The 22783-nt window shown below is 37.7% G+C and overlaps 1 protein-coding gene across 16 annotated transcripts in view; it reads left to right on the top strand.

Moving 5' to 3' along the window:
• The window catches only part of mbnl2 (muscleblind-like splicing regulator 2), an 81887-nt gene that overhangs the window by 10210 nt on the left and 48894 nt on the right, over positions 1 to 22783 (top strand). For all 16 annotated transcript variants that reach the window (XM_048197923.1, XM_048197926.1, XM_048197922.1 and 13 more), the window contains exon 2: positions 7973 to 8660. In XM_048197923.1, coding sequence (XP_048053880.1) covers positions 8487 to 8660 — 174 coding nt within the window. In that variant the 5' untranslated portion in view covers positions 7973 to 8486. The remainder of the gene's footprint in view (positions 1 to 7972; positions 8661 to 22783) is intronic.

Below are 22783 nucleotides of genomic sequence, written 5' to 3'. Positions count from 1 at the left end.
TTGCTTCACTTCAGAAGGCCTAAATTAACCCCCTGGAGTCATGTGAACTACTTTTTTTATGATGAATGGATGGATGCCATTCACTATATTTTTGGGTGAACTATCCCTTTAAGTTACGTTATTCACAAGAGTTTTAAAGTGGCAAATGGGGTGGAAATTGATTTTATCCAGCTAAAAATGATTGGATCAAGAAAAGTGCTGGTGGTTAGAGTGGGAGGGGCTGAAAAATAAGAGAACTTGATAATGTCATTTGAAAAAGAAGGTTGTTTCAGAGGCAAAATTTCCATTTATACACAAAGATGGTGACAATTTTAATTCCATGTTGACTATTAGATTGGGCAACATTTGCTACATTTACATGCACCCAAATAATTAATTTTAAATCTGATTGACGGCTTAATTGGACTGTAAAGACTTCAGTGAAATACTTCAATCGATCTGATTGAGCTCTTTCCGAATGAAATTTCAGTCGAATTGAAAAGGGTGGTGTAGACCTGAAATAATTCGATCAACAAGCAAAAATTTAGCTTGTAAATGACTGAATCTATTTTCTCATTCTGATTCAAAACTACCTTGCACTTATGCACAGTTATGTATGTTTTAAATGCATTTTGCATCATGAACATGTCTTACGAACTGGTCAGTGGTTGAGACTGAATATTTACTTCTGTCAGCTTTAGCATAAATGTCAGCTTTCATTTCAGATATGTCATCAAGGAAAACATGACAGTTACACTCTCAATAGCTCCAGTGACATTATCATGGTGGCTTTCTGTGCTTTCTGTGAGCACTACACATGCGTAGTGATTAGAATCAGTTTTGATTGGAATACACTATCATTTTTTTTTTTTTAAATAAAACAAAATTATTAGTGTTTTACAGGAAAATGGTGGTTTCTACTTCAAAATGTCATGTTTAATTCAACGTGTTACTTGCCATTTATTTGTAATTGTTAGTGAAAATTTCTACACCAAATTTTTTTCAGCTCGTGCTGTATATAGAGCAGAGCAGGTCTACGCTTTTAGTTTATACTTGTAGTGTCTCTTGTCCAACTGAACTAGATGGTTTTTATTTCTATCAAAAAAATCATAACGACAGTGGGGGCGGTGCCACAGTGGGCAAGTAATGTAATCGGTATACGAACACCGTCTAACACCGGTAACAACGACTACCGCAGCAACCATATTCCCGTAGGTGACGTAAGATCTGATATTTTACTTTTTTTTGTGATAATAGATAATTGCATCTGTGGAATGCCCGGCTTTGCTGTTCAGCCAGGCGTCCTCCTCCGGAACCACTAATCATCGTGGGGAAGGGCGGGGGCGTACAGACAGCGCTAATCTCTGCAGGTCACAACAAGGATACCGCAGCCACCTTCCTACCTGCACACCATCTGTCCGCCCTCATCAGCCTCTGACTTGCTGCCATTCCTACTCTGTTACAACTATCTGTCAAAGCTCTTACTTCTGTGAACCCAGAGTAACTGCAGAGGACGTGGTGACTTGGCAGTATCTTGCAGTTTATTGGCCACTCTTTTTGAATTCGATGCCTTCTTGGATATAATCATGCCATTTAGAGTTTACCAACCCTGTTTTTACTCCACGCTGACGTGTTAGCACGCTTTACTCCACGCTGACGTGTTATTTTCTAAAGCGCTCTTTTTTCCAAAACTCTGAGTAACCTAAGGATCCATTTAAGTTGTCTACTTTTTAAAGAAATTTTTGTAATGTAACTTTTGCACTTCTAGCATCACAAATGCAATTAGTTGAGCCAGTGTTGTTGTGTCGGGCCGGTCGAGATGCACAGGCAGTGTTTAGTACCATAGAACTGCAGTGTTTGCAGTTTTCAGGGAAATTTACCTGCAAATAGTTGACTCTGCATATTAAACTAGGAGATAGTAGAAGGTATTTCAACATGAAAACATTACACACCTCTAAAGCTATCTGGAGAAACCTACCCCGTGTTTGTGCTCCGTTCCGGCCTCAGTTGAGCAAACAGCTGACAGGGAGAGATTTGCATTGATTTGACTGGAATTGCAGTTGCTTTAAGGGAGAAAGCAAATTTTGGTTTGCAGCTTTGCTTTGATGATTTGTCATTAAACGTGCACTGTTTTATAAACCATGATCCTGTATTTGCTGCGCTTGAAGACTTGCATGATTGCACCTTGAAAAGAAAACCGGCCTTCAACAGGCTTGCGAATCCAGAGATTTGGTGGCCCATTATTTCGGTTTACAAGCTTTAAGCACTTCTACTAGCTGACAGATTGTATTACTGAAGCACCCTTTAACTGTCATTCACCTCATAAATTAGACCATCGGGTTTTTGAGTTCTAAAAATACAAGAGGATTAATTGCATGAGGTCACATCTGACATGGTTTTTATCCAATTTTTTTATGGCTTGACTCTCGGGGGTAAAGCTATGAAATTAAATAGTGCCTTAGAGACTACGCGTACGACGAGTATGGCAGGCCATTTAATTTTATAATGGTAAAATGGAAAGGAGCAGCAGGTGCTGGGATTGTACGGCGGTGGAGCGTAGGTTGAGCGGCCCAAATGACTCTTTCTAAATCAACATCTAACACCAGTGTTTTTCCCTTTCCAATTCTGGAAATCAACCTCCCTTTGGCCCGTGCAAAGTGCTGCCAGAAAGGAAGCTTTGCTAATGTGTTTTTCAAGAGCTCAAATAGTGCCGCACACAAGAATCTCAAATTACAGCTGCGCCCGAAATCACATTTCAGCTAGGGACGAGTCGGTAGTTTGTCGAGTGGCCTGTTGCTTCTATTTTGTTCTTCAGGAAAAGCATAACTATTTTATATTTCATTTCATTTTTCCAAAGGGGGAATTCACACATTACAAAAGCACAGTACAATAAAAATTATAGTTTTACTAAATAATTTATAAATTGTAGTTATTATAGTTTTACAGTATAATTTATAGTTTTATTAATTTGAGAATGCTACAGTCTTAAATTAATACAATTTAAAATTTTACAATCAAATCTCATAACGAATAGCAGATGCACTGCTAGATTGAAAGCTAGTATAAGACAACAAGAAGATATTATATTTTATGCTTGTTTTTTAAATACTGTGTTTGTTGTTTTGTTGTTGCTGTTATTATTTTATGATTGCACTGTCTTATGCAGATTAGTATGTATTTCTGTTGCACTACACCTGTTGCATTCTTCTTAAAGGCTCGATTTCTCTCATTACGCCTCAGATTTTTCTTTTTTGTAGGTGCACTCTTGTGGTTGCTAAGCATTGTGAGAAATAGAAAGAAGAAACAGACCCTTAGCAACAAGAGTGGAAAATGAAAGAAACACTCGAGCTCATTAGATTACGCTAATGCTTGCTGTGTGTTATTGGTGACAGACAAAAGGAAGGTCCAGATCACCACAAGTCCTAAAAAAGCTGAATTGATCAAGGTGGCTATGTTCTGAAAGAAATACTAATGTTTTGCTTACTGCATACTACATTATTGTGTCATGATTTCACTATGTGACTTGTTTAATTCAGAGCGGTGTCTAGTTATCATCCCAGAAATAATTACAATTATTTCATATTTTCTTATTTAAATGTTTTAACGTTTGGCAGTCTGATCAAATAATGAGTCTAGAAAGAGATGCAGTTGAAATGGTATTCACTGCAGTGTGTTTGTATATACTTCACATTTTAGCAAATGGTGTTTTGTGCTTTCATTGCCCACAACACTGGCCTACATATACTGGCATACAAAAAAAAAAAAAAAGTAGTAGTATTCCATTGAGAAGAACAAACCCAGGCATTCACTTTCCTCTATAGTAAACCTCTGTACTTGTTCAGACACGTCTTTTTAACGCATACGATTCCTCACCCGTAAAAAAAGTGTATTACACACATTTCAATGGCTTTGGGTAGTGTAGTGTTAAGTTCCGTCCACACAGTAGTTATTGTTTGGCACTTGTCTGTTGGCTTTGCTGTAAGTGGAGGGGACGTGGCCGTCATTACACAGCAAACCTTCTTCAACGGCAGCTGCAGATTTTTACGGCCTTGTTTCGTCTGCCTGCACCACCCCCACCCTTTCCCTCCTCTTCTCTCCTTCAGTTTGCACAAGAAAATATTTCCAGATGTTCCAAGAAAAGTCCTCTATTTCAGCAGCAATGTTTGCGTGAGGTTCACAAGTCATGCTAGAGGCGGAGTATCATTTGCCGTACCATCAGCACTGTACTGGCAGCTGGATTGGCATTTGTTGCCATCAGGGTTGATTCATGGAATTAACCTATAAGCACCAGAGAAAATACATTATTTTTCAAACCAGTGTTAGCGGAATTTGCCCTTCCTTCAAACTTGGTGCTGTATGCACTTTGATGTTCATAAAAGCACTCTATACTACATCTGAATGCACCTACAGGGAAGATTCAAGGTACATCATCAGTTGATTATCCATCACTTTCAAATCATTAAAGCTCCATTCTTTACAATGCATTCCTGTACAGCTCAAACTGAAGAGCAAATGCTAGAATGCTGAAGTAATGGGTTTGATACCCAGGGCATGGATAACTTACTTATAAAACTGAAATACAATGTACGTTGCTTTGGGTAAAAGTGTCTGCCAAATGCATGACTGTAAATGTAATGTAAAACAAAATGTATTTTGGGTTAATTAAAGGGTTAGTTCACCAACAATGTCACCCTCTCACCCTCATGTTGCTCCACACCTGTAAGACTTTCGTTCATCTTCAGAACACAAATTAAGTCATTTTGATGAAATCCAAGAGCTGTCTGACTCCTCAATAGACAGCAATTTAATTACCACTGTCAAGGTCCAGAAAGGTACTAAAGACATCGTTAAAATAGTTATTGTGACTGCAGTGGTTCAACCTTAATTTTATGAAGCGACGAGAATACTTTTTGCGTGCAAAAAACCCCCAAAAATAATGACTTTATTCAACAATTTATTCTCTTCCCTGTCATTATCCTTACGCAGTTAATGCCGTAAGCACAGTGAAGGCTTCCTTGTTTATGTCCGAATGCCAGCTCAGTATTGGCTAAAGCTGCACATGTGGGCAGCACGATGCATGCAACTGATGCTGACGCAGGTGTCTGCGTTCTGACCTAGTACACAGAAGTGCTGGATGTAAACAATGTATGAGAATGACACAGAAGATTGTTGAACAAAGTTGTTTTTGTTTTGTTTTTGAGCACAAAAAGTATTCTCGTCGCTTCATAAAATTAAGGTTGAACCACAACAGTCACTTTGACTGCTTTAGTACTGCCTCGATGTCTTTAGTACCTTTCTGGACCTTGAAAGTGGTAATTAAATTGCTGTTTGGAATGACATAAGAGGGTAATAATTAATGACAGAATTTCATTTTTTTGGGTGAACTAACCCTTTAATTCTGCATTCCAACAAAATGGACGGCCAATGCCGAAGAAGAATCTGTTAGCTGTTGTGGCTGGATGATAATTCTGCCCATCATAGTCAGCATCTATGTTTTTGCTTAGAGAACAGAATCTCCTGTAACAGACAGAGTCACAGCAGCCATTTAGTGTTATTATAGTTTATGGTCAGAAAACTCTGTTGAAAAAACAGCATATGCTGGTTAAGTATGTTTTAAAGCATGGCAGCTGGTTTAAGCTGGTCAAGTGCTGGTCCTGAACTGGTCCTAAGCAACTAGCTCCAGCTCAGCAGTGTTAATTTTGACAGCAAATTTTGATTTAGTTTTAGTCGACTAAAATCTAATTTAGTTAAATTGTAATGCATAAAGCATTTCTCTAACAATACACAGATCCTATACACTGATATAGGTACATCTGATATTCCCCAAACGGACGGCTTTTGACCGTTCAAGTGCAAAAAGACATGAAAGAGCAAAATTCAGTAGGCCTACTATTCAGGGATTGACACACTTATCATTGAGGTACTATAGTTTTTGTTTAAAATTTTATTAGATTTGATTTTTAGTTTTTCTGCTTTCATTGTAATTTTAGTTAAAAGTTGTAGTAATTTTTTGTGCTTATTTCTTTTAGTTTTTGCTTTTAAATGTCTAAGTTTTTACTTCTGTTTGTTATTTTAATAACTCAGGTTAAGGTAAAGCTTAGAAACTACATGAAATAAAATAAGTTTACATTTTTATATATATATTTATTTTTTATTTCAGTTAGTTTATTTCAAATAATGAAGATTTCTTTGGTTTTAGATGTAGTTAACTATAATAACCCTTATACTTGTAAAATATATTGAATAATATGTTAAATAATGTTCTTAGTCTTTCCTTCCTGTGACAGAAGATACAGTAGTTTACTATGAATTAAATAGAAATTAAATTAAATACAGTTTATTGCGTAAATAAAATAACAATAATGACTCTTATTCTGAAATGTCTGCACTCTGCAGCCTGCGCTGTAGCCTATTGTAGTAGCAGGCTACTAATGAGGGAGATAAATATGCATACAACCTTCTAAAACACATTACCATATAAACATAGTGTAGTAAACATTGTCATAATTCATCAATATTAGTTTATAAGCAATCATGACCAACTAAGGACCAGCAGAAACCAGCTTAAACCAGCTACCATGCTTCAAAACATACCTAACCAGCTGTTTTTTTTTTTTAAGACTACCATACAATAACACAACATATGACTAACAATGATGAGGTGCTATCTATCTATCTATCTATCTATCTATCTATCTATCTATCTATCTATCTATCTATCTATCTATCTATCTATTGTTCTGTCTGTCGTTCTGTCTCTCTCTCTGTCGTTCCGTCTGTCTGTCATTCTATCTATTTTTCTGTCTGTCATTCTAGCTGTCTGGCATTCTATCTTTCTTTCTGTCATCCTATCTGTCTTGTCAATCTGTCCTTCTATCTGTCTGTCTCAGTCTGTCTGTTCTATCTGTCGTTCTGTCTGTCATTCTATCTATCTATCTATCTATCTATCTATCTATCTATCTATCTGTTGTTCTATCTGTCTGTCGTTCTGTCTTGTTCTGTCTGTCTATCTGTCATTATATCTGACTGTCTGTCGTTCCATATGTTTTTCTGTCTGTCGTTCTATCTGTCTGTCGTCGTCATCTCTTTGGCTCTCTATCTCTATCTCTGTGTCTATCTCTATGTGATCTCTTTCTCTCCATATCTGTCTATCTGTCTATCCTTTCTCTGTGTTCATTGTGAGCTGGTCGAGGTGTTGTTGCATCCGTTGCTGACGGGATCACGTCTGGAATACGCATCTGTTTCAGTTCTTCTCTGGCAGTTGAATGGCTGCCAGGAATATTGCGCCGCTGCATGTTTTCTATTGGCTAAAATCTCTGGCATTACTCAACAGGTTAGGCAGTCTTGAATGGTTCAGGAAGGGGAGGTGTTTTTCCTTTAGTGCTACTAACTACACCTCTGTATTTTACTGAATGTGGCACTGTGCTTAATTGATAGCTGTTTTTTTCCATATGCGCTTTGATGCAACATTTGATATTACACTTATTTGCTTCTAGCTTGTGATGATGTTCCTCATTTGTTAGTCTCTTTGGATAAAAGCCTCGGTTAAATGATTAAATGTACATATAATCCTAGAATGGCCTCTGATTAGGTAACACCAAGCTTCAATTTCCAGAATAACATCTGCCTGTTATTCCGTCTAGGTGGACGTTGTCGCTATCTGTCTGTCTGTCTGTCTGTCTGTCTATCGTTCTGTCTATCGTTCTGTCTATCACTCTGTCTATCACTCTGTCTATCGTTCTGTCTATCGTTCTGTCTATCACTCTGTCTATCATTCTGTCTATAGTTCTGTCTATCGTTCTGTCTATCTGTCTGTCTAATTTTGTTAAATATTTATACCCTAGTAGTTGCTGCATAAACAAACGAAAGGTGTAAAGTAATAGTTCAATGAAGAAAATTTATTTTTGTGCCACCTATAAATGGTCATATCCACGTGGTAAGCTTCTATTGGCCATGTTTCTTACCCAAATTAAATCTTGGCCTTCTTTTTCAGATCCCGGACAGAAGAAAGTGCCTTCTCTGACGACGTTCCTACTTGAATCTGCTCGTCGCCCCCATCCTACACTGGCTTGGCTCCCAAAAGATCTCAATTCCTCAGACTTGCCAAAGCACAAGGAACCAACACGCTCTTTCCATTCGCGGACCGTTATTAGATATCGTTCCAAGGAGAGCCATTGCCTTCAGGTAGTGTTATCCACAACCGTTGGGCTCAAGACCGTTTGGAGACCTGGAGCATGTTCTTATTGTCGCTCCAGTGTTGTGCACCTGGGACTAAATGACTGATGAACGACTTGGCAGAGATTGACAGCTTCACTGATAGCGGCCATCTCCCATGCGACAGCCAACGGGGGTCTGAATGTGACATCTCTATTTAAAGGGCCTCGCCAACAAACTGAGACGAACCTCAAAACTACAACAACACACAAATACGTTCACAGACTTTTCAAATCCAAATCAACAATCTACTGACGCCATAGAGCCTGCAGGTTCTCGACACAACTTTTGCTATGGCTTTAAACATCGCGTCGATACGAGACACAAAATGGCTGACTCTCGAAGTGTGCCGGCAGTTTCAGAGAGGGACTTGCTCGCGCAGTGACGAGGAATGCAAATTCGCGCACCCACCCAAGAGCTGCCAGGTGGAGAACGGACGGGTGATCGCCTGCTTCGACTCGCTGAAGGTAAGACGCATCTTTTTGTTTGCAGCTTTCTTGCTGCAATGCCGGAGGACATTTAACTAGCTCTGTCTCATTCTGAATGTCATTTTGTTTGTGGAAAGAATCATTTTTGAGTATTGTTTTGTTTCATAAATAAATGCAAAGAGCATTTAGCATGGCTAACAGATGTTTTTAGGCATGACATTTGGCGAAATGCCTTGAACTATGGTAAAATCACTATCTCTTGTCTTTTTTCTTTTTTCTTTTTTTTTTAAACTGTGCCAAAAGCAATATGATGAAGATACCAATGGTTTAAAATCATTTCATTTATTAACAACATTAATAATGATACACAATTCCAAAACAACCACTTGGCGCATTATAGAATTGCAGTCACAGATGTGCATTTATCTGCATTTTACATTGACTGATGGTTTATCCAATCAGAGTTGAGTACAAGACAAGCCAGAAAGTTGAGTACAAGACAAGCCAGAAAATACGGTAATTGTGATTCTTCTGCCAAATAATATATTTGGTTAATTTATCATATACCATATTTGTATTTATCTACGAATGTTAGATAAATAATTACATTCATTAATAATAATAATAGTAATAATAATACACAATCCAACAAAGCAACTTGCATTACTATAGAATTGAGGTTATAGGCGTGCATTTATAAGCATTTTCACTTCTGACTAAAACATGGAGACAATAGACAATACAGTGCTTCCCACAGGTTTAAAATATACTTGCGGTGGTAGCCGGGTGAAAAATCCTCCTATTGCCCACAGCACAAAAATGGTCTACTACATGTGACAAACAAACAATGTGTGATTTTTAACAGTATTTTTATTTATTGAAGTTAATTTTAATTAAATAACATATACATTTAATTACATACTAACATTATGCATTATTATGCATTGTAAATTATGCAAAATTACAGCATTTAAATGGTTCACATTTTCCCATGTTCTCCTTGCTGTCTCTCTCAGTGAATAGGACACAGATTTTACTAGTAAAATTTATAAAATGAATAATATATGTGTCAAATAATGTTCTTAGTCTTTTCTTCCTGTGGGGGAGACTACAATAATTTACTATGAATTAAATGGAAATCAAATTAAATACAATTTATTGTGTAACCAAAATACCAATAATGCCCAAAAGAAAAAGAAAAAACGTAGCGTGTGACTTTTAATTATAAACAAGCCCGAAATACACAAGGAACTCTTATTTTGAAATGTCTGTACTATTGCAGGCTGATCTTACAATCGTCTAAAACATTTTATATAAAAGCCATAAAGTAGACATTGTAATAATTCATCAACTTGAGTTTATTAGCAATCGCTTGGCATAAATCTGTGCTTTTCATTGATTGAGAATCACTTTGAAAGCAGTCTGAAGCGCTGTTGCGCGAGCTTGTAGAAAGCGCAACAGTGCCCCCTTGTGACTCTGCAAAATGCAGCGCCTGTGGGAATGTTAGCGGGAGTAAACAGTTCTGACGCACACATAATGAGCAGGTACGAAACGACTAGTTTATCGATCGCGGATGGTTTCATTATCTTGCACGGATATAAAAGTATTAAGAGGATAAAAATAATAAAAGCAAAAATGTGTCTCCGAATATACTTGGGCGGCCGTTATTATACGTGGGCGGCCCGTCCAAGTAAAGTCTATGTGTGGGAAACACTGGAATACAGTAATTGTGATTCTTCCTCATGTGTCTATATATGTTATAATTAACATATATGTGACTATATATATGTTACAATTTTAGCTAATTATCACATTCAGTGCAGTCACTGGTGTGTATATTGATGGATTTTAATCCTGGAACATAATTTCACTTTGATTTGTGTGCATAAACACCATTTTTGACTGTTGATCAGTTTCTAGGCAATTATTATGATGTAAATGAAGCGCAGGAACTCGCTGCACCCGGTAATTGATCGAGCGAACGTCAACAAATTTTTTGAGGATACTTTTTGTGTTGCTGGCAAATAGCTTGTCTTAGTGCAGCACTCTCAAATTAGAGTGCATGTGTCAGCTCTGCCACACTGCATACTGCACACTTCAAATAAAGCTGACCTATAGAGACCGAAAGGGCAGCACTGCTCTCTCATCCAGCCAGTTTTATATCTTTCCATCTAACGTTACCATGCCACGTCTGTCATTTAAACGGCCTGGTGGTGGGTTTCGGCGAATGCCGCTGCTGTTTTTAGAACCATGACCACGTGCAAAACAAATGCAGTGAGCAATAATTAAAGAATCAGATTTTAGCCCATGCTTTGTTGTTAAAGGTGAATTATATAAAATTTTGTTAGGTTAAAATACATTCTCTTAACCCAGTGTATTGTTTATTGGACTACTTTTAAATTGCCATTCATGGGTTTATCTCTCCCAAAAGTGTTGACCCTCACAGGCACCATCTAAACATTGAGAGTGGTCCGCTCAGATCTGTCAGTCACTTTCCAGCTCAGCCTATAGCGAGAGTTTGGGGCGTGGCTACCGTAGCAGGCGGAGCCAGAGGGTGTTTAGCCCCTGTAGAACCATGACTGATGCATTACATGAGAAAAGACATTCAGCTTCGGGTACAGGAGTTCAAACCAAAATTCTCTGCATTTAGACCTTTCAAGATTAAACGGGTCATGAACACAAAGCAAACGGGGCATTGCGATGCAATGCGCCACAATGGACGCTTCAATACCATGCAGCAGGGGTGTCCAACCCTGCTCCTGGAGAGCTACCATACTGCAGATTTCAGCTCCAACCCCAATCAAACACACCTGAACCAGCTAATCAAGGTGTTCAGGGTTGCTTGATAATTACAGACAGGTGTGTTGGAGCAGGGTTGGAACTGAAATCTGCAGGACGGCAGCTCTCCAGGAGCAGGGTTGGGCACTACTGCCATACAGCATAATCATGCACCCGTTCAGAAAGACAAATGTACAGTTTGTAATGTTTCAGCCTTTAAAACCTTTGGTGCATCATGTCAAGATACGTTGGATGGGTTTATTATAAACGCTCTAAAAATGTTCACTCTAGACAGTGTTTACCTACTCACTTGCATACTCATGACTCAAATCAACACAGTATTCCTTATATGTTGGAACTTTTATTGAAAGTTACCTACGTTTACCTGTTGAGTCATGCCTTCACTAGCACCTGTAAGAGCTGTGATTGTAACGTTTGACTTAAGGGAGGCATGATGTGCGAAAGGGGCGTTTGCAAAATAAGCTGTGTTTTTGTAATTGTGCTTCGTGCCACTAGTGTCGCAGAAACTTCATACCTTTCAATAGATTAAACTAGATGATGCACTTGCACAAAATGTATTTTTTTGTCATTTTTTTTATCATGATCAAACAGATTCTATTTTTGCTTGTTTCTTTTATTATTTTTATGCAATCTAAAACTGTCTAACTTGCCACGCTCCGTATCTCTTTGTTCAAATCCTTCCTTCCTGCTCTTCTCGAAAGTTGCTGTTATTTTCTGAGGGAAAGCATGAAGTTACCGTAATAAGCCATATATTGCAGAAAATCACAATCTTTCTACTGTCAGGAGCTATTAGAATTATTTTGCCGTGTGTACGGCTGAAAAGTTAAGGTAACGCAAATACAGATTAGTTGGATATCGACGACGACACACCCGGTTTAAATGGTTGTAGTAATTTTATTGTGTTTTTTATTGTACTTTTTTTTTTAAAAATTACTTTAAAAGTAACACTTTCTTAATGGTTTTAGTTTTTAACCCTGCTGTGAACACCCTAGCAACACTTTTAGCACTGGCAAGCCCAACTTTTTTTAAATTATAAATAATGCAGTGACAATTATTATTAATAATAACTTACAATTATTTATTTAAGTGGTGTCTTTAATCATATTCTTCCAGTAAACCATAATGATCACAAAGCGATCTTTTTGTTTAATCTGGGTCACGTAATGTTTCGCGACACAGATGGCCATGAGGCGAGCAATACAGCAGCCCGCATGCGGAAACACTGCGCCGATGACATTGACAAATGCGCAGTAAAACTGGAGCAGCTCCAATCTCTCACAGGAATAATAGACTTAAGATGGTACTTACCTTCATGTGCACTGCAGTCCCACCCTTCAAAAACAATCGTCGACAGCTTACGCACACTCTGCCGTTTATCTCGCAAATTAGGCAAGGTCACTATGTAGGTCAGTGTCAGAGGATAGTGTTACGAGCGCTTAGGCATGTGGGTGATATCAATACAGTGAACCTGTGAGCTCGTATTCTTCCTGTAGAGTTTGCATTAAGCTGGATATTTTGAAAGATGCATGGAATTACACCAGCATTTGTGAGTTTTATCGAAGGCCTAAAGCTCATATGTGACACTTTAAAAGGATTTACTGAAGTACTCTAACTTGTATTGTTTTTCTGTATGCATTTAAATATGCCAAAGCTTCTGCAATCATATTAACCAGTGGTCGTGCATTCTCAGGCTTTCGGTTCGCAGGGCAAAAGTTTAATTTATTTTGGCATCATATTTTTTCGAGCCGTCTCTTCTGTTATTCAGAGGTGAGGTATACTTGAGTCAAAGATCTAGTGAATTACTGTAATTTGCCATCGACTTGCGGTCTATTACGGCAGTTCATGTCTGTCAGAGATGACGGCTACCTAATGCGTTAACAACTGCCTCCAGTTATGGTCCATTTGTAAGTGAGTCTTATCTGCACAATCGACTAAACTGTTTTGTACATCATAAGGTTTTCTGGGGGGTTGCAGTGTGGGCCTTCATGTGATTCATGTCACAGTTTTAAGACTAAACCAAACCTGTCCCTAAACTGCTAAACCTCTTCTTGGTCTTCTCTGAGCAAGTAGACCCAGACATATGGATTCTCAAAAATAAAAAGGAAAATATTTATATCATAACAAAACAGAAAATATTTATATGGTAGCACTTTAGTTTACGGTCCAAGTCTCACTATTAACTAGTTGCATATTAGCATGAATATTATTAGGATATTTGCTGTTTATTAGTACTTATAAAGTACATATTAATGTCTTATTCTGCATGACCATATTCTACATCCATTAATCCAATACCTACATTTAAAGGTGCACTATTTAGTTTTTCCATCCGCTAGGGAGCGCCTATTCAAAACAAAGGCGTAGCTTGATGACGCCAAGTTTGAGCGTGGAATCTTGGGACATGTGGTCTTCACCTCACAGCCAGTGGAAATAAATAGGGATATGACTCAGGCAGAAATCATGTTCATAGATGCGATTGTTAACGTTACTGTAGTATGAAGCAGAGCAGGACCGAGTGGAAGCTGAACGAGGCCGCTGGAACGATTGTGCAACACACGCCTCATGAGCAGTAGAACTTTTATTATGACACAGTTGCCGGCGCCGCTTCCGCTTTTCCGGTCATTAGTATGAGGTAATGCAGCTCTGTTTATCATATTAGATACATTTGAGTGGGTTGAAAATGATGTTATAACGTTACTCTGTGCTTTTGCTCGCCTGCTGCTGTGAGACACTTGTTTGAGACATACTGCGGTAAGATAGATCGATTTTAGAATATCATACTAAATGCTGGATGGCTTGTGTTGATAAATGACATGCAATTCATTTTAAAACGTATTGTACGATGGAGAAAATTCATCTGAAGGTGCATCTGATTATGCTATGTTAGTTACTTCACAAAATAGTGTTTTTCTCTGAGGCATGGTAAAGCGTGATACTCGGAAAAAAATCAAGAAAATTAGATTTAAACAATAAGACTAAACGTGTTGAGCTATATAATAGTTTTCGGTCAATAAATGTAACCAAACAGTTGTTCCCTTGTAATATATTAAAGCGTCTTTGTTGTTTCCATGGTTTCTACAAAATAAAATGGAAACCGAGGGTAACGTGGGTATGACGCAATTGACAGGCGGCGACTCACACGTCCCGGAGCCTTGGTTAACAAATAGTTGGAAACATTTGGGAAATTGTAAGTACAAATATATATATATATATATATATATATATATATATATAATATTATATATATAATTTATATATATATAAAATATATATACAAAATATATAACACTGGCCTAGTGGTTTCTGGATATTTTACTGCAAAAATTTTACATATTGCAGCTTTAACAAATACCTTACTAACTATTAATAAGCAGTAATTTGGAGTTTATTGAGGCAAAAGTCATAAAAGTATAATATAAATAAATATACTTGTTGTATCTTGTTTGGTTCGGGCATCTGACCTCTAGAACTGAGATTGCGTATTGCTGTATTAATTCAATCTGGAACACAGGGGCCCATTGAGCTTGTGTCTTTGGCCCCTGGGAATCGACGATCATCAGATTCTCTCGCTTGCGACAGGACTCGAGCAGCCGGAGGTGCTGCGGAGACTCGTGAGTTCCTCTGACTGCCTTGACCTTGCGAAGATGCACAAAAGCCCGAGTTGTTTTCCAATCAGCCATGTGCTCTGCATTAACAGATAATGAATCTGGTCAGTGGGCTCATTTGTAACGTTCACTGTTTCATTGTGACGCCGTCCTGCCGACCTCAGCATTTGCACGGCGGCTGTGAGATTTTGCTATTTGTCCTTTTAAAATGCAGGTGTGTGCTGCATTGTGCCGTGCGTCCTGTCCAAACCAGAACAAAGAGATCCAGCCGAGAGTCCGCTGGTACTGACTACGTTTTCCATTTTTATAGACAATGCAGCACAGCGAATTTCCTGCTTGACCGCAGCATGACATCATATTCAAGGCCATGACATTTGAAGAAGGCCAGCAAATCAGTGTTGGGAAGTAACTCGTTAAAAGTTGTTTAGCTAGTAACTTTGCAACTTTTTTAGTAACAAGTTACATCAGTGTTTTTTCACCCACATTGCATTACGCTTACAACTGAATGTTGGGAAAAAAGTGGGAAATTCAAATGAATACAGGAAATGCGAAGTAGTGAGTGAGTGGTTTAGGCAGTGACCTTTAAAATTAAATAATGTCACTACTGAAATAACGCTTACTACTTTTGGTAACACTTTATTTTAAGTTGACGTAGTTACACGTTACTACATGTACTTACTATAATAATAATGGTAAATTATGCATAACTACAAGCAACTAAACCAAACCCTAGCCGTAACTGTATAGTAAATATGTTTAGTTAATTAATATTACTCAGTATTTAAGTACAATGTAACTGCATCACCTTAAAATAAGATGTAACCCTAATTTTTCAGTAACAAGTTTAATTTTTCCCCCACATTGTATTACTGTAATAACTGAATGTTGTGAACAAAGTGGAAAATTAACGTGGAAAGTTGCTATCCTTTGTAACTTTGCACCTTATTAGTAATGTGACTTGTTCAAAATTGTTGACCTTTTCCAGTAACAAGTTATATCAGTATTTTTCCCCCCACATTTGCATTATGCTGACAACTGTACGTTGGGGAAAAAAATGGGAAATTAACACCAAAAATGTGAAAAAGGGCGTGACAGTCCAATTCTTTTAGGTGAATAGGTTCATTCACACTGATCATTTCAGTTCACTTATTCATTTTGAACACTCATTAATATTCCCAGAAATCCATGTACAAGATTGTACTTTTTCCCAACTACTGAATGTTTAGAAGAAAGTGGGAAATTAACACTGGAAATGTTGATTATTTTTTACAGTGTGTCAGGTAATGTTTCATTTGTGACGGGCAGCCAATTTCGTACAGATATTTGACATGAACTTATGTTGTTGAAGTAACATATTGGATTATTTTTTGCACAACAGATAAAAGAAATATCTTGATGTGTGTCTGCTGGATGTGTGGATGCTTAACTTTGAGTTGCTAATAGCAAAATTCAAAGTCTGATTAGTTTCCCAATACTGTACCCAACTACCATGGATTTGTCCTTTCTAACCTAGTTACTCAGAAGCCGGTTGAACTGCAGCTGGTTGACACTATTGACAGAGAGGCAGGAAGCGGCGCTGAAGTGTGGGGGATGGAAAAGAGAGACGTTCCCGTCTTCCTAGATAATATACAAATGCCAGAGTCATGTGATGGTGTGCCTGACACTGAATAGTCTGTTGTTGTGTTGTTTCTCGCTCTCGCTGTCTTGCCTCTTGAGTGATGTCTGTGCTTGACAAGTCACTTGCACCGGTTGCAGCGTTCAGTCCAGGCACAATGTCCTAATAACAGCTCACATATCAGCTAAACACACAGTGGTCAATGTGTCTCCAAACCCAGTGAACAAGTGTCAACAGTTTTGCCTGTTTTTGTGCCTGACTGATAAACTGCATTGGTGGCGTGTCTGTTGCATGATAAATAAAATCTATTGCTTTTGTTGAAAAATTTCTAAATATATATAGTATTAATCTCTTGTCGCTTTACAGTGTTTTGCAGCAGTCTCATAGAAATCTTCATTGACTAAATAGAGATAAACAAATTACAACACGTCCTCTCCGTGTGTAACAAAGCTACATAGTGATAAATCTCATGCATAGTAATTTCTGAGTTTTTACAAATGTATTTATTTACTTATTTGTTAATTTATATTATAGAGAATTTTTACTTTCAGGATTTTTATTTATTTATTTGTTATTATTTTTTAATTATTATTATTTAATTAATTATGTAATTTAACTACTATTAAGTACTACAATATGTATTTATCTATACATCTTTTATTGACAATATGCCTATGGTTCTGTTATATATTTTTTGTTTATTTAGTGTATTTATATTAATTTATAATATCAAATAAAAATACATAATGTGTATTATATAAATTATTATCCATTTATATTTCCATATTAAATGTTATTTACATTAATGTATCCTGTTGTCTGAATAGATATGGATGAAATAATAAATTAAAATAAATTATAATAGTAATAAATTAAACATTTTAAAATATTTTATTAATAAAAATCTTCCTAATTCAGTGTAGTTAGCTGCTGTTCTTTAATTTGTTGTTTAGCTTTTCATTTTAGGCGTAGTTATATTTTTATTTTTTATTATTTTATTTTTGTATATAAAGTTTTATACATTTATATATTAACATGTTCATGTTTAATGCTATTTTTTTATCTAATTAAGTTTGGCTTTTTTGAAAAAAAAAAACCGATTCTTTAAATAAATATAAAGTATAACTTTTTTGTTTATTATTACTTCATATTTTTATATTTAATGCTATTTGAAATTGTTTTCAAATAAATAATAGTACTTTATATTTTATTAATATAAAATCTTCTTAAATAGATGATTTTTCTTTGTGTTGATAACTAATTATTCAAATGGTTAGATTCACTGTATTTCAACTACTTTACACAGAGTCCATTTTGAGATTGATCACTCTCAACTCAAATGAGACGGACTTGTAATTGCTTTTTTTTTTTTGTCAGTGCAATCTACCAAAGCAAACCGCACCCTCACCAGAGCAAACATGTGGGGGAATGTGTTCGCTCGGCAGGGTGTCAATCCCCCAGGTCATTCACAAAACAATGAAATGCTGACTTGAGCTTAACGTCGGGCCGCTGCTAGGGAGTGACTTTGATGAGTTCTGCAGCCCTCTCATTCCTGACTGGGGCCTCCGACACGTCGGCCTGCATTTGGTCCATATGACTTCACTTTTACCCTGCCGTGGGGGTGGAGGCAGCTTCAACATCAATGCAATATCTGCTCGGACTCGTGACTCCTAAACGGGAAGTAGTCTGAGCTTCTTCGGCGCTACCGCAGGAGCCGTTTGTTGATGCCGCCGCGTCAGCTGCAGCTGGTTAGCGCTGCTTGTTGCTCTTACTGTCAGCTGCTGCTGGTTAATGCTGCAGTGCACCTGCGTGTGTGTTGACGCTCTTTCACTTGCTTCTCGATTGTATTTCTTTCACATACCTATCCATGTGGAGCTGGGGATCTGTTATGGAATATTGAGATATTAGAAACAGACCTTGGAGAGGCTCTTGGCTACTGTGTCAACATTCTTTCAAGTGGTTACTAATAACACGCTACCTTGTTTGCTTGCTGCATATGCTTGTTTTTCTAAAATGTTTTTTTTTTATTTGTCAAACATACTTTAAATTTTATTTCAGACAGCAAATGAGAATTTTAAACTAAAATTAATCTAAAAAGAAGATAAAATATAGCTGCGAGCAGCGATGGCGGGCCCAAGCCCGGTGGCACCGCCACCCCGGTGGCTTCAGGGCAACTGTGCACAGCGGGCAATAGGCACTTAAAACGGTTAAACATCAAAGGACTATGTCAAATTCACTCCACATTTACTGCACTACAAGGTGCCGCTATAGAGCCCCTCCTCCCTGCCCATTTTCAAAGGATTACATGTGCCAAGTTTTAACATTATTCTGATGAATTTTGAAGCAAATCAGGTAAAAATAAGAGGGTGATCTCAATGTATGCTGAAAGTGACACATTTTCTGCTTCCAGTTGGTGGCGCTATTACTTTGAATCACAATAGTCACATCCATGTGATCAGCCTTGTACAACGAAGACTAAGCCGAAGTTTCATCAAAATCAATTAATGTATGCAGAAGTTATAACACTTTGTTTCCCTTTTCTTGCCATAAATTCGTTGCCTCGCCACGGCCAAACCGTTTGAGATATCCAAAATCCGTTTGCAATTAAACAACTTCAATGTGTTAGCAACAAGTTAAAAAAAGCTTGGTGTAAATTGGATAAACCCTGTAGGAGCAGTAGTATAAAATTCATAGCCTGTTTTTTCAAAAAATTAACATTCAAACCAAAATAGCTGACTTCCTGTTGGTCGGAGCTAATGAATGTAAATTAGAAAATTGTCCGGCTTGATGAGAACAATATGTGTACCGAGTTTGGTGATTGTAGGAAAAACTAACCCCCCCACTTTTGTCAAAAGGTGGCGCTACTGAGCCCCTCCACCACGCCCATTTCTATGGCTTTGTCCATGTCTACTGGTTGACAATATTGATGTGTGTGTCGAGTTTCATGCAATTTGAAGCATGTTAAGAGCCTCAAAAACACTCAAGAATATTATTACAGTTTGACCTGTTGCCATGGCAACAATATTTCAAATATCAAAAATCCTGTCATAGGTCTACATCTGCTGTGTATTGACATTACACTGATGAAGTTTGAAGCAAATCAGGTAAAAATAAGAGGGTGATCTCAAAACATTTCAAAAAGTGATACACTTCCTGCTGCCAGTTGGTGGCGCTATAACTTTGACTCACAATAGTCACATACATGTGATCAGACTCCTATAACGAACACACTCGTGAAGTTTCATAAAGATCAATATATGTATGCAGACGTTATAACACATTTCCTGTTTCCTTTTTCTCGCCATAAATTCGTTGCCTCGCCACGGACAAACCGTTCGAGATATCAAAAATCCCCTGGCAATTTTTAATCATCAGTGTCTTGACTTCATGCTGACCGAGTTTGGTGGCGATCGGATTAATCGTCTAGGAGGAGTATATCAAATTCCAGAGCATGCGTTTTTCAAACAACCCTTAATAGCTGACTTCCTGTTGGCGTGGTGTTTAACTTAGAGCACGAAAGTTGTTCGGCCCGATGAGGTCTATATGTGTACTGAGTTTCATACTAATACGTGCAAGCGTGTTTAATATATGGACCAAATTTTCAGACTTTTTTCAAGGGGGCGCTGTCGAGCCCCCCTGCCACGCCCGGGTACCAGCCTCTCCGGCGTCCTAATGGCCGCGGATTCCAATGTGTGTGCCAATTTTCAAGAGTTTTTGAGCATGTTAAGGCCCCCAAAAAGCCCCGGAAGACGGAAAAAAAATAAAAAAAAAAAAAAAAAAAAAAATAATAAATATAGCTGCGAGCAGCGATGGCGGGCCCAAGCCCGGTGGCACCGCCACCCCGGTGGCTTCAGGGCAACTGTGCACAGCGGGCAATAGGCACTTAAAACGGTTAAACATCAAAGGACTATGTCAAATTCACTCCACATTTACTGCACTACAAGGTGCCACTATAGAGCCCCTCCTCCCTGCCCATTTTCAAAGGATTACATGTGCCAAGTTTTAACATTATTCTGATGAATTTTGAAGCAAATCAGGTAAAAATAAGAGGGTGATCTCAATGTATGCTGAAAGTGACACATTTTCTGCTTCCAGTTGGTGGCGCTATTACTTTGAATCACAATAGTCACATCCATGTGATCAGCCTTGTACAACGAAGACTAAGCCGAAGTTTCATCAAAATCAATTAATGTATGCAGAAGTTATAACACTTTGTTTCCCTTTTCTTGCCATAAATTCGTTGCCTCGCCACGGCCAAACCGTTTGAGATATCCAAAATCCGTTTGCAATTAAACAACTTCAATGTGTTAGCAACAAGTTAAAAAAAGTTTGGTGTAAATTGGATAAACCCTGTAGGAGCAGTAGTATAAAATTCATAGCCTGTTTTTTCAAAAAATTAACATTCAAACCAAAATAGCTGACTTCCTGTTGGTCGGAGCTAATGAATGTAAATTAGAAAATTGTCCGGCTTGATGAGAACAATATGTGTACCGAGTTTGGTGATTGTAGGAAAAACTAACCCCCCACTTTTGTCAAAAGGTGGCGCTACTGAGCCCCTCCACCACGCCCATTTCTATGGCTTTGTCCATGTCTACTGGTTGACAATATTGATGTGTGTGTCGAGTTTCATGCAATTTGAAGCATGTTAAGAGCCTCAAAAACACTCAAGAATATTATTACAGTTTGACCTGTTGCCATGGCAACAATATTTCAAATATCAAAATCCTGTCATAGGTCTACATCTGCTGTGTATTGACATTACACTGATGAAGTTTGAAGCAAATCAGGTAAAAATAAGAGGGTGATCTCAAAACATTTCAAAAAGTGATACACTTCCTGCTGCCAGTTGGTGGCGCTATAACTTTGACTCACAATAGTCACATCCATGTGATCAGACTCCTATAACGAACACACTCGTGAAGTTTCATAAAGATCAATATATGTATGCAGACGTTATAACACATTTCCTGTTTCCTTTTTCTCGCCATAAATTCGTTGCCTCGCCACGGCCAAACCGTTCGAGATATCAAAAATCCCCTGGCAATTTTTAATCATCAGTGTCTTGACTTCATGCTGACCGAGTTTGGTGGCGATCGGATTAATCGTCTAGGAGGAGTATATCAAATTCCAGAGCATGCGTTTTTCAAACAACCCTTAATAGCTGACTTCCTGTTGGCGTGGTGTTTAACTTAGAGCACGAAAGTTGTTCGGCCCGATGAGGTCTATATGTGTACTGAGTTTCATACTAATACGTGCAAGCGTGTTTAATATATGGACCAAATTTTCAGACTTTTTTCAAGGGGGCGCTGTCGAGCCCCCCTGCCACGCCCGGGTACCAGCCTCTCCGGCGTCCTAATGGCCGCGGATTCCAATGTGTGTGCCAATTTTCAAGAGTTTTTGAGCATGTTAAGGCCCCCAAAAGCCCCGGAAGACGGAAAAAAATAAAAAAAAAAAAAAAAAAAAAAATAATAATAATCCTTAGAAGAACAAGAGGGCCCTGCGCGAATTTTCGCTTGGGCCCTAATTAGCATTAACTCTAACTAAAATGAATTAGCTATGAGTAATTTTCATTGTTCGTTCATAGTAAGAATGTAAAGTGTTACCAATAATTTATAATGGAAAAAAAGTTAATATATATTAACAGCATTCATGACAATGTTTTACCACAGAAAATGTTAGGTTTTTAAAAAGAAATGAACTCAAATAAACACTGTTGTAAAGTATAGATCTAAGGCTTTAACATAATAGACTTAACAGCACATATTTAAGATTTAGATATCAGCAGAGCACTGACCTTGTGTATTTCTATTTCAAGTGCTTTGCTGAATGTGACTTTTGTTGGGTTTTTTTTTATTTAGGATTGAGTCTAAATTATTTTCTGTGATAATGAACATTATGCGACAAATGCTTTTGCTAGCGATTACTTTGTATTGAACCCGGAACATTCCAAGTCTGTAAAAGAGTCAACTTCAAGGTTTTCCAGGAAAAAAAACATCCCTTTCATCCATTGAACAATCCAAAGAGTTTTTTTTCTTTTCTTTCCAAGATCAGATGATTGCATAGTTAAATTCCTACAAACAAGATGATTATTAGACTTTTTGGACAAATGTGCAGTTTGGGGCCTAAAGTTATCTGTTTGCCAA

Source organism: Megalobrama amblycephala, linkage group LG7 (assembly GCF_018812025.1).
Source record: "Megalobrama amblycephala isolate DHTTF-2021 linkage group LG7, ASM1881202v1, whole genome shotgun sequence".
Classification (NCBI taxonomy): Eukaryota; Metazoa; Chordata; class Actinopteri; order Cypriniformes; family Xenocyprididae; genus Megalobrama; species Megalobrama amblycephala.
Note: the sequence above shows the minus strand (reverse complement) of the source record. Positions and strands in the feature narration are given on the sequence as shown.